This window comes from Hyperolius riggenbachi, chromosome 4 (assembly GCF_040937935.1).
Source record: "Hyperolius riggenbachi isolate aHypRig1 chromosome 4, aHypRig1.pri, whole genome shotgun sequence".
Lineage (NCBI taxonomy): Eukaryota > Metazoa > Chordata > Amphibia > Anura > Hyperoliidae > Hyperolius > Hyperolius riggenbachi.
Genome location: NC_090649.1, coordinates 191430959 through 191443275, shown reverse-complemented (window position 1 = coordinate 191443275; position 12317 = coordinate 191430959). Strand labels below are relative to the sequence as shown.

At 40.1% G+C, this 12317-nt stretch overlaps 1 protein-coding gene across 3 annotated transcripts in view; it reads right to left on the bottom strand.

Moving 5' to 3' along the window:
• The window catches only part of ATP13A3 (ATPase 13A3), a 176932-nt gene that overhangs the window by 16597 nt on the left and 148018 nt on the right, over window positions 1–12317 (bottom strand). For all 3 annotated transcript variants that reach the window (XM_068281156.1, XM_068281159.1, XM_068281157.1), the window contains exons 22-24: window positions 9796–9918; window positions 9636–9715; window positions 5179–5221 (exon numbers count right to left, since the gene is read on the bottom strand). In XM_068281156.1, the coding sequence (XP_068137257.1) occupies window positions 5179–5221; window positions 9636–9715; window positions 9796–9918 (246 nt within the window). The remainder of the gene's footprint in view (window positions 1–5178; window positions 5222–9635; window positions 9716–9795; window positions 9919–12317) is intronic.

The window sequence follows — 12317 nt, the reverse complement described above, 5'->3', positions numbered from 1 at the left end:
TATGTCCCTATTTAATCAGAAATAACTTTATCCCTACTTATGACACAGAAATGAAATATATATTGTTTTTTTCAATAGTAGGCTTTTTCAATAGTAAGCGGTAAGAATAGCCAAACAAAATTTGTGTTTTTTATCTACAGTAGCACTTTTCATTTTTAAACTGGAATTGGTAAAACTGAAAAATACACGTTTTTTCTATTTTTTCTTTGTTTCCCATTAAAATTCATAGGAAACAAAATTGTTTGAGGGAAAAAAATGGCATACAATGAAAGCCTACTACAATGGCATACAATGAAAGGCCGCAGCATCCTGCGCCTCCATAACACCTGAGCAGTGTCACAGGCTGATTGCCTCCATGCCATGCCACATTGAAGCAGTAATTTCTGCAAAAGGATTCCCGGCCAAGTATTGAGTGCATAACTGAACAAAATTATTTGAAGGTTGACTTTTTTTTGTTTTAAAAATACTTTTCTTTTATTGGTCGGATGAAATATGCTAATTTTTTGAGACAGGAATTTTTGGTTTTCATGAGCTGTATGCCAAAATCATCAATATTAAAACAATAAAAGGCTTGAACTACTTCAGTTGTGTGTATTTGAATCTAAAATATATGAAAGTCTAATGTTTATCAGTACATTACAGAAAATAATGAACTTTATCACAGTATGCTAATTTTTTGAGAAGATCCTGTACAGCATTTATTTTCTCTCTGCTGCTGACGGAGTCAGGCCGTCTGGCCTCAAGCTGTGAGGGAAGCTCCCTTTGCTGGGCCTGGGCTGGGCCTTTGCTGGGCTCACTGTTAACCACTTCGTCCACAGGTCAGTAGATATACGTCCTCTGGGACTTCATCTAAAGCCCCATCTACACGATACGATTCTTTATACGATTCGATTACGATTCTATTTACGATCCGATTAAATCCAACATGTCCGATCAGGATTCGATTCGATTCAATTTGATTTGCCATTGTTTTGCAATGGCAAATCGAATTGAATCGAATCGAATCCTGATCGGACATGTTGGATTTAATCAGATCGTAAATAGAATCGTAATCGAATCGTATAAAGAATCGTATCGTGTAGATGGGGCTTAAGCCACAGGTCAGTAGATCTACTGACCTGTATTGAAGCAGTGCTGTGCAGGATTGGGCTTGCTCCTGTGCACATTTCTGGCACTATCTGATGCAGGACTAATTGGTGAATGGGAATATAAGTTTGCTGAGGTAATGAGATTGATGTTTACTATTAAAAATACTTGTATTTTCTCATTTCATAGTGAAAAACACACTCTAGCATTATTTCAGAATCAAATATCTTCACCATAAATTGTGACCGGAACATAATCTAAGTTTTGTGATAAGCGGTAAGAATAGCCAAAAAAAAATGTGTGTTTTTTATCTACAGTAGCACTTTTCATTTTTAAACTGGAATTGGTAAAACTGAAAAATACACGTTTTTTCTATTTTTTCTTTGTTTCCCATTAAAATTCATAGAAAACAAAATTGTTTGAGGGAAAAAAATGGCATACAATGAAAGCCTACTACAATGGCATACAATGAAAGGCCGCGGCATCCTGCGCCTCCATAACACCTGAGCAGTGCCACAGGCTGATTGCCTCCATGCCATGCCCCATTGAAGCAGTCATTTCTGCAAAAGGATTCCCGACCAAGTATTGAGTGCATAACTGAACAAAATTATTTGAAGGTTGACTTTTTTTTGTTTTAAAAATACTTTTCTTTTATTGGTCGGATGAAATATGCTAATTTTTTGAGACAGGAATTTTTGGTTTTCATGAGCTGTATGCCAAAATCATCAATATTAAAACAATAAAAGGCTTGAACTACTTCAGTTGTGTGTATTTGAATCTAAAATATATGAAAGTCTAATGTTTCAGTACATTACAGAAAATAATGAACTTTATCACAGTATCTTAATTTTTTGAGAACATCCTGTATATGATTTTTTGCATCTTTACGGAATATAGTATGTAGGATAATTATGAGAGTTGTATCATTGGGTTTGTGGCGTCTTGCTGAATCTTTCGAGACTAGCCTTGGGGGGCCAGGGGTACTCTACAACCAGTTATTAAACTCCTCAGGAACTGAATCCTCTGCCCTAATCAAGTCTGATGTCATAGGAATTGTCATAATCTGAGGAATATTAATCGGTTAGTGCAAATGTGGCATTTATCAGTTTTGAGTTACAGCGTTTTATAAGTTAAAACCTAAATTTCTCTCCAAGGACTTGAACTGTTATTGGTTTGTAATTCAGAGGGGGCAGGCATTGCCACACCCCTGAACCAGCTTCATCAAAAGCACATTGCCAGCAGGCAGACCTCATTCTTCCAAATTCCATCCTCTTGGGAGCATGCTGCCGCTTTGAGGAACAGTGGCGGCCATCTTGTCTGAACTTTGCTCTTGAACAAAGGAACTTTACGCGTTTTCCCAGAAAGGACATTTCCACAAACTAAGGCCTCAATTCACGGAGCATTATCAAACGTTTATCAAACACTTTATCAAACGTTTGATAATTTTCCTCATGGGTAAAATCTCATTTTGAATTCACTAAGGTGTTATATATTTGTTGAACGTTTTATCGGTAAAACATTCGATAAATATAGAACACCTTAGTGAATTTAAAATTAGATTTTACCCATGAGGTAAATTATCAAACATTTGATAAAGTGTTTGATAAACGTTTGATAATGCTCCGTGAATTGAGGCCATAGTATCCGTATTTTCTTCCCTTTTTATTTTTTATACTGTGCTATTTGTCTCTATAATTGTTCATTTTAACGATTTTCTGTATATATTATTTATATTGCATTTTTAATAAACAACGCTAACGTCCCTTATTTGTTCAGCTACCCTATTATTCAGCCGCACAAACTGAACCAGGGCTTCTACAGAGTCGCTACTGTTGTTGATGGCTAGATAAAATAGAGTGTGTTTAACCGTTTTCTATTTGCAGGTCTAGAGTCAGTTAGTGGGTTCCTCTGTCCCATGGTAACAGAGGCGGTGGCAGTTATACCCTGAAATAGTGTGTAATTTGTATTTACAGTAACTCACAGGCACCCTTCTAGTCGGCCTGCTGCCAAATTCCCAGCGGTTTCTGCGCACAGATTGCGACCACAGATTGCATGGTCTGTGTGCAGAAACCGATTGGAAGGCATTGTGCGATCCGGCCACTAGGGGCCCTGTGACAGTAAGTATGACCTGTGTATGGTTATTTTGACTTTTTATTTTCAGTTCAGGTTCTCTTTAAGGTTCCTGACATTTTTGACACTTGACACTCAAATTGGTGCCGCTTTGATGCAGCAGTAACTTTTTAAATTACCTATACCATATTATTGATATATATTTTGTTTTGTTTTGTTTTCCATTAGGCATCTAATATTTTTTCACAAAACTTATTTTATAGTCATGCTACAGGGAAAAATTTGGTGTAAAAACAGAAAATGCACATATTTTCATTTTTCACCCTGCCTAATTTTCACGTCCCACAGTTATAAACACAAAAATACATTCTTTGTCCCTTCCCGGTTAACTCATAATTACATGTGCCTATTTTATTAGTAGCTGTGGTGCACAGTTATCCCCAGTCTGCGCGTCTGCATCAATCAGATGCGTTTGCTAGGGCAACAGTTCACGGGCCCTAATGATGTACAGAAGCATCACTAGGCAACCTCAGAGCAATGCCTCTACAGAGCAGTGAGGCCCCACACTGTCACCCTAGCGATCGATTTCAAGTGTATAAAGAGGGTTAACAAGGTGTAAATAGGCTAGGCTGGGGTTAAACCTTTACTGTGGATAAATATAGATAGATAGAGACCTCACTCATTTTTTTTTTAACTTGTATAACTTTTTTGCTAAATTTTATTGAATAATTGTTGCCATTTGCTAGCAGCATTCTTTTAACAGAGGACTGTGCACAATCATGCACATGTGATTTTTAATGGGGGACATAGAGTCTTTGTCCTAAAACCTACAGCAGCATTAATTAGGATGTAGAATCCATGATCTAAATTGATAAGCAGTTAAAATAAAAAAAACGCACACAAAAAAAACACAAAACATTTATATTGCGCTTTTCTACTGACGGACTCAAAGTCTCAGAGCTGCAGCCACTAGGACGCGCTTTTTTGGCAATAACAGTGTTGGGGACTCTTGCCCAAGGTCTCCTACTGAATAGGTGCTGGCTTACTAAACAGGAAGAGCCAAGATACAAATCCTGGTCTCCTGTGTCGGGGCAGAGCCCTTACCCAGTACACTATTCAGCCACTATCTTATAAATATGTATTCAAACAGGAAAGACATGCACTATCTGGTCGTTCATTGAGGGCTTTATTGGTGTTCCAAAGCATGGTAGAATTGCTTTGACAATAGCCACCGTCACCGCTGGAAGAGGGCTCTGTTGGATATGTAGCAGACAATGTAAGGATATAGGGGTTACCAAGTGTGGGTGCAGTGGCACAAGGGACCATATGTGATGGCCGTTTCACGCAGGAAACTTATTCACACCTAGTCTGGACAGTAGTGTGCGGTCTACAGCACAATCGCTCTAAATGGCATATGCTTAGAAGAAATGTGAATTGTGCCTCCAATGAAATGGTGTTTTGGGCAATTGAACACACGTCAGGCAATGCTTTTATGATTGTACTATTCTACCAAAGCCCATTTAAAAACGGGCTCTAGGTTGAGATACAACCACGCCACCGCCAGTCATTGGGCACACGCGCACCTGCCCGCCGCGTGCAAAAGCCTAGCGCACCTGCCTGCCCACCGCGCATGCGCACCCGGCCACCCTGCTCCCTACCTCACATCCCAACGGCTGTCTGTACTGCGCACATGCGCAGTACAAAAAAGCAACGGTCGGACAGACAGGGAAAGTGGATGACGCAGGAACAGTTAGGTTCTATTATGTAAGTTTTTAATTTTTTTTTTTATGAAAAACCCCATGAAAAGGTTACCATGTATTCCTGTTATGACAAAACAAAAGTTGCATTGTTGTATCCCTAAGGGGAGGAGCAAATCACAAATGCATTAGATTTTAGTCTTTAGACATAACTCGGATATGTTCCTATCACAAGAGACATATTGGACTCAGGCCTCAGGAAAGCAGCAGAGCACATCACGTGGCTGAAAGTGTAAATAGGCTGCATAGATCATCATGTACTTACTCCACAGTCATTTGCGCCATCACCACACATACCAACGTAGTAGCTGTAAATACAAAATGAGAAGTAGTTATATTTCATAATAATGAAGAGAGAAGTGGCTACTAGTAACACAGGAAATATCTGGCTTGAACTATAGGTGACCTCATATTCCACCATCAACAATGTTTGCAACAGAAGTAAAAAAGGAAAAAAAAAAAAAAAAAAAAGCTTCTTACGCAGTTGGCAACTTGGTGTCAACACTACCCACAACAAAATTCCCAGTTGCTGCAGCAAGGTCACAATGATGACTTTACACTCTCCTAACAATCTAGAACCAATAACTAGAGGATCTAGCTGCACAGTGGTACATCTTTCTGGTGACCAATTAGAAGGAAGTAAAACAAGCGTATGCCACTGGGGGGCCCCCCTATGCAAAGTGCATGTTGGGTTGTGCTGATAAATGCATAGCTACCTCTCTAGCCCCAGCTTGCATTTTCCAGTATCCCCAGCAGCTCCAGACTCACTGCAGTCACATGACCGTGAGCTTAGAGTTCTCTCATCCAATTCATAAGATGCTGGGGAGAAGCAAAGATGCCAGTTGGAGCCAGAAGAGGTAGCTATGAATTCATCAGCACTATGTCTGCTCTGCATCTAGCCAACATGCTCCAACGCGCACTCTGCATATGGAGTGGGTGAATGCCAGTCATGCAACTACAGTCACAGATGCAATGTAGAATATTTGTAAAAGATCTGGTTAGTCCTGGATTGATCATACAAAGACTGCACATTGGGTGCAGAATGCGATTTTAAATGCAAAACTGCCATTTCACAGATTTTTCTTTTTCTTTAGCAAACCTAACAATCAGATATGTCACAAGTAAGATTTGCAAATCTCTGCCACCTATTCATTAAAGACTCCAGTCCATCAGGATCAGATTAACTCTCCAACTCTCCAGAAGGTAGCCATGCATCTTGCGATACTGGGCAGATTTGGCCTAGAGACAAATCTCTCTCTAATCGAATCTGATTAGAGAGATCTGTTGGTTGCCCATGCACCGCAGGCCGGTGGGTTTTGTTGCGTTCGTGGATCGTCCCAAAATTGCACGCTGCTACCACCACGCACCCAATCGAGCAAGTCAGCCCAACATCTTGCAGAATGTACGATCGACTTATGCAAACAATTTCATCTCGAAACTGGTCGCATTGTCGGTAGGACATGCTTTTGGCGGCACTGATCTTTGACTGATTCGTTTATAATAATAGAATTGGTACAACAAAAAAAATAAATAATCGATACAAAATCATTCCACAGTTCAACTTGATCAGGATTTTTCAGTGCTCTCAATTATGCTTTTAACTGATTGATCAATCATAACATTTGAGTTGCCTTCATGGAATTCATCAGATTTCCAGGCACCACCGGCATGAGATTTGTGTATTTGATCCGTGTTTGTAAGGTAATGTTGCAAAGAACCATATCTGTGCTATATAGTATAAAGGCAAGTTGGCTTGTACCCTGCCTGAACAGAAGGGATTAGTCAGTATTTATTTATTTATTTATTAGTCAGTAAGACAACTACAGTAACAACTAGTCACAAAGGCCATTCACTTAAAGCGGACTCAAACCAAACATTTTTTTAAATTCAAAATATTTAGTTGCACCACTCTGACACATACAAAGATAAATAAACACTCCTTCAAGCCTATGAGCATTTCAGTGCATGCTTTTCACCCTTCTCTTTTCATAACTAGAGTTATACAGGTGGCAGCCATTAGCAATTCCTCCATTGCCAGACACCATCTACTCCAGCAATTTGCCAGATTTTGTCCCGGCAATATGAAAGGAAGGGAGGGGGTTCCTCCAATAAATGTAAAATATTTTATATTTGTCATCATGCAGCTGAAAAAAGGCTGCTATTTATTATTATAATTTAGAAAATAGATTTTATTTCTGAAATCTTGTATTTTTAATTTGGGTCCACTTTAAAGAAAAAGTAACACCCATGCAAACCTAGAAATAAAAAACACATATATAAGTAGATAAATACTATTTCTACTTACATAACAGGTGTATTGCACTGTCCACATTATGATTCCTGTGAATTTTATAAAGGACAAGCAGAGAAACCTATTCTAGACAGTTTCCATCTTGGTTACCTTTGACCTCCTGACATTTCCTCCCTCCCTCGTTTTTTCTCCTCTTGCCAGTTGTTTAATCGTTACCCGCCCTCCTCCCAGAGTCTTCACTCTTCAGATACTCCCATTGAGGTCTAACCTAGGAAGTGCACTGTCATATGTCATTAGAAGGAAGGGGGAATAAAAGGAAGAGGAGGAATATATTATAGATAAAAAGACTCCCAGCATGCAACGGCTTGGCAATGGCATTTAAAGGGCCAGTGCTCCTAAGGTATGTGATAACTCCTAACCATAAAAGCAGAAAAAAAGTTTTGAATGCAGGATTAGCATCTTTATCACTTAATATTCTCAGACCGGTTGCTGTTGAAATTTGATTTTTATGGTGACAATCCCGCTTTAACGTATCTGATTTCAGTAAACTAAAATTTATATTTTAAATGGCGCTTTGAGTCCGCAAGGAAGAAAGCGCAATATAAATGTTATTTGTCTTGTCTTGTCTAAAATTAAGCTGACTGGTTGTTCATTTTTGCAGTTATCTTATCTACCTGAAAACCTGGGTGCCTACATCTCTCTGAATAGAAAATTCCACACACACCTTAAGGCTGCCTTAAACTGGTCGATTGCAACCAGATCGACCAACAGATAGATCCCTCTCTGATCGAATCTGATCATAGAGGGATCTTTTGGCTGCCCATACACTGCACACAGATTCATAACCTGTGGAGATGCCTCTGCCTGCCTCGCCTCCCCCAGCCAGCAGCAATGCTATTACCTGTCTGCCGGTGCGAGTCCCCGGGTCCGTACTGTCTCTTTTTCCGGCTGGCCTTCTTCTCCATCTTCACTACCTGTCCTGTGACAAGCTGAAAGTTAAACAGTAGAGGACGCTCTACTGCTTGTACTTTCCTTGCTCACAGGACGGGAAAGAAAGTGAAGAGGAGATGGAGAAGAAGGCCAGCCGGAGAATGGGACAGCACAGACCCGGGAACTCGCAGCGGTGGACAGGTGATATTGCTGAGTCGGTTGCCGCCGAATCGAACGCCACTAACGACGCGCTCACAACCCACTGGCGATCGAGCAAAATTTTCCCCATGGATAAATCAACTGAATCGCTCGATTTCGGATGAAAGTTGGTTGATTGGTCAACATTTTCGTTAACGATTTCACAGCAGATTTGATCACAGTGATCGAATCTGCTGTAAATCATAAGGAAATCGATGTATTGTATGGGTACCTTTTCATTAAAGCTCTGGAGAGGCTTTTACAGGATTGTTTTAAAGCAGATTTACCAGACAAGTCTGATAGGCATGGCAGCGTTTTATTATGCGCTTTGAGTCCTGTGGGAGAAAAGCGCTTTACAAATGTTATTGTATTGTATTATAAAATGGTGATCACCTTTCCATCTGAGCAGTGTAAGCTGCTGCCATCTAAGCTCTACTGAGCCTCAGGATTTGTTTGGACTTCCGGGTTCAGAAGTGAAGGCAGTCTGCTCTGATCATTGCGTGGCCTTTGTGCCGATACCAAGACGAGGAAGAGGTCAGGTGGAGGAGGCTTGGTAGGAGAATTCATAGTTCGATTCCCATCCGACTAAGGGGGACTTGGTGGGTCTCAGCAGAGCAGTGTTAGTGACAGCAAATGGAATGAGGAGAAGGTCTGCTCAACTGGATGGACAAAAGTCCAATTTTTATTTAAGAATCATTAATACTAGACAATAAGTATATATATATCACGCGTATCGGAGCTTGCTCCTTAGTCATAGAAGAAAAAAAAAAAAAAAGAAGCTCTCGTTATATTCATCTATCCCCCATGACAAGGCCCTTGAAGCTTTGAATTATCATTTGGACCGACATTCATCATTTCCTTCCCCGCTGAGATCCTTCCTTACCGGGGGCGGTTGATTTTCTTTTGACGCATAGCTACTTTATGTTTATTGGCAGGTTTTATCTCCAAAGATGTGGAACTTCGATGGGAGCAAAGTTCTCCCAATCCCTGGCCAATTTGCACATGGGATGGTGGGAGGCGCTCCACATCTTTGGAGAGAACAATCCGTATTTATTGGTATGGGAGAGGCCAGATATTGCTGTCTGGCCTGGTTGTGCTCGGTCCTGTACCTGGTAGGAATGGGAGAGTGGTGTGCGATGTTTCCCTTTCATCTAGGTTAGTGACAGCAGTCAGGACTGGAAAGGTGGTAATGCTACACAGTATGCAGTCTCCCTGCCCTGTGGGGACTACGTCATACTTGTACTGTTCCCCTGCACTTGCAGAACAGACATTTCATATCAGCTATTCAGTGAGAATGCAGTGGTCTAAAATAATTATAATTATGGATAAAAAGTTCTACTTACTCAACATTCTGCAGCTCCTCTACCAGCTGTGTCTTCTGATCAGGTGCCATCCTGGCAAACACTGTACCGTGTAACACAAGCTGGAAGGAGAGAACACACTGAGGACGTGTTCACACAGAATGCAGTCGTCTCCAATCACTTAAAATATGTTATTCTGTACCTTTGGAAGCAAGTCTTGAAAGTGCTCCAGTATGACTGCAAAGGATTTCCCATTCATTGCAAAATGGTAATCACCTGTAATATTGTCGTCCATAACGTTATCCACTGCTTTCATTGGAATAGCCTGAGAACATAAAGAATAAAGCAAGACAGGAACCATGTTACATATCTTGTAATACTGATGAATATGGAGCACGTAGAAGACACAGTCCTATTACTAAAGAGAACCAGTCAGGTGATATCTGTATGAGTAGATGGCATTCTGCATACTTACCTCTTTTCAGTCTAGTGTGCAGCTTAGACCATTTACCACAAAAATAAAATGGCAAGTAACTTACCTTTCAACAGTTTGTACTTAAACGTCTTATAGCCAGTGGAAGATTTGTTTAGAAGCATTTAGAATCACTTTACACTTGCAATAGCCTTCTTTCCCACTTTTATATGCACTACAACAGGCAATTACAGACTTTGAAATTCACTACAGAACATACAATCCAGGTAATTTCTTAATTTAAAAACAAAAAGGGTCAAGGTTTTTGCCTCAGTGACATCCATGGTACCAGTTTACGGAAATCATTGTAAGATATATATATATATATATATATATATATATATATAAATGTGTTCCATGAATAATGTTGCTGTTACACGTTGAAAACACGTTGAAGGAATAGTAAGAGATGGTAAATGAGATGCAAATAATTCTGAATGGATTTAGAATTATGCAAATGCACCAAATTCTACATTGACAGGAATCCATTGGTCCATTTTTCCACCTGCATAAATGGTCATGCAGAATTTGCACAATCCTAATCAACACAATTATTTAAATGTCGTTGATGCTCCCTTTGCAGTTAGGGGGCTGACAAAATATAAGTTACTCGCTGCAATTGCAGCTGTACATAAACACTTGGTATTAAAAAAGTGTCATGACAGGATGTCCTGGCCAGTCAAGGGTTACATTTTACATACATACTCCAGAAAGGAATCACAAAGTTCCATCTGTAGACTTCTTAATCTAGAATGATCCTCAGGTTTATGTGAGTTGGACTCTAAATATTCTTGACAGGTAATTTAGTTATGGAAGACGTGACATAAAACCTAGTCAATAGTAAAATAGGCAAGGTCTGCCCTCAGCAAAAAGCTTCTCAAAACTTGATTACTGGCCTTAGGACATGGAAAGTCAGGGTGAGTTATAAAAACAGAGGAAGAGACAGAACTTTAATCAGTCGTGACATAGGTAATCATCTGTATCCATGGTGCATAATTTACAACTTTGCTTCTCTAATGGAAAATACAGGTCACATCTGCAATACTTACACACGAGCAGGGACCATGAAGGATTTGCCTCCTAATGCAAACAATTCCCATCACTAAACTCAACTAAAAGCAGATTAAGATTTACTGCACGCTTTTCTTAGCCATTTGAAGTATGTTAACCCAAATTCAACAGCTACCAATTCTCTGTGTGATCCTGACCAAAGGGTGAGATCCTTCACATAAGGCACGGCTGGCTTTATGCCACATTCAGTAGCAATGCTGGGGGTGGGGGCTACAAAAAGAGGATTATTGCTCATGGTACACACAAGAGCTTCTGATAGGACCCTTAAAGCTGAAGCACAACCTTTTATCAACTAGCTTCCATAATGGCCTTTCCATAAGCACAGGAGATTGCGGATCTCAGCCCGCTTTCTCAGGCCAATAACAGTGCCAAACTAAACGATAGGTTTTAGCAAAGGGAGCCTCTCGCTAAACCTATCATTTAGTTTGGCACGGTTATTGGCCTGAGAAAGCGGGCTGAGATCCGCAAATAGTGTTGCCTATGCTACTACTAATAAAAATCTTTTGTCAATAAAAAGATTTTTCGTCATTGAGGTAAGCTACATCAAAATGTATTTGTCGTTCTTAAACTGCTTTTAAATGCTTTTACAAACCACCTAAATCTTTTACCTAAATCTTGCACAGGACAGAAGGAAAACAGAGAAATGTAGTCTGTTTAATTCCCCATCATTTGTGTCTAATCACAAGTAATTTGATCTCTTCCCTGTCACCTGACTGCCACGGCAGATGGCAAATAACCTCATTAGAAAGCACAGGCTGTTAACATTATGTCTGCTTCCATAAAAGCAGGAAGTAAAAACAGCAGATTTATATCAGCTGTAATAAAGAAATGTTTTTTCTTTAAAGGTTATTATGCTGTTGCTTATCTTAGAGCAGAGAGGAAGCTCTAAGTTAATGTCTACTTAAAAAAAAATAAGTTAGGCCATACATCCAGTGACTTGTCGGCCAATCCGATTTGAGTATAATAATAGTATAAAAGCCGATGCCGCCAAGTGCATGCCTGATCAATGCTGCAACCAATTTTGTGCCAAAATAGGTCACATAAATCGGTTGGACCCTGCTGCAAGATGTTGGGCCTTCATGGTCTGTCAGGTGCGCGTTGGTAACAGCGAGCCATATCAGGACGAGCGACGAAACCCCCAATGCTGCCCCCCTAATGCTCAGTGTGCCCCTCCCCCAGTG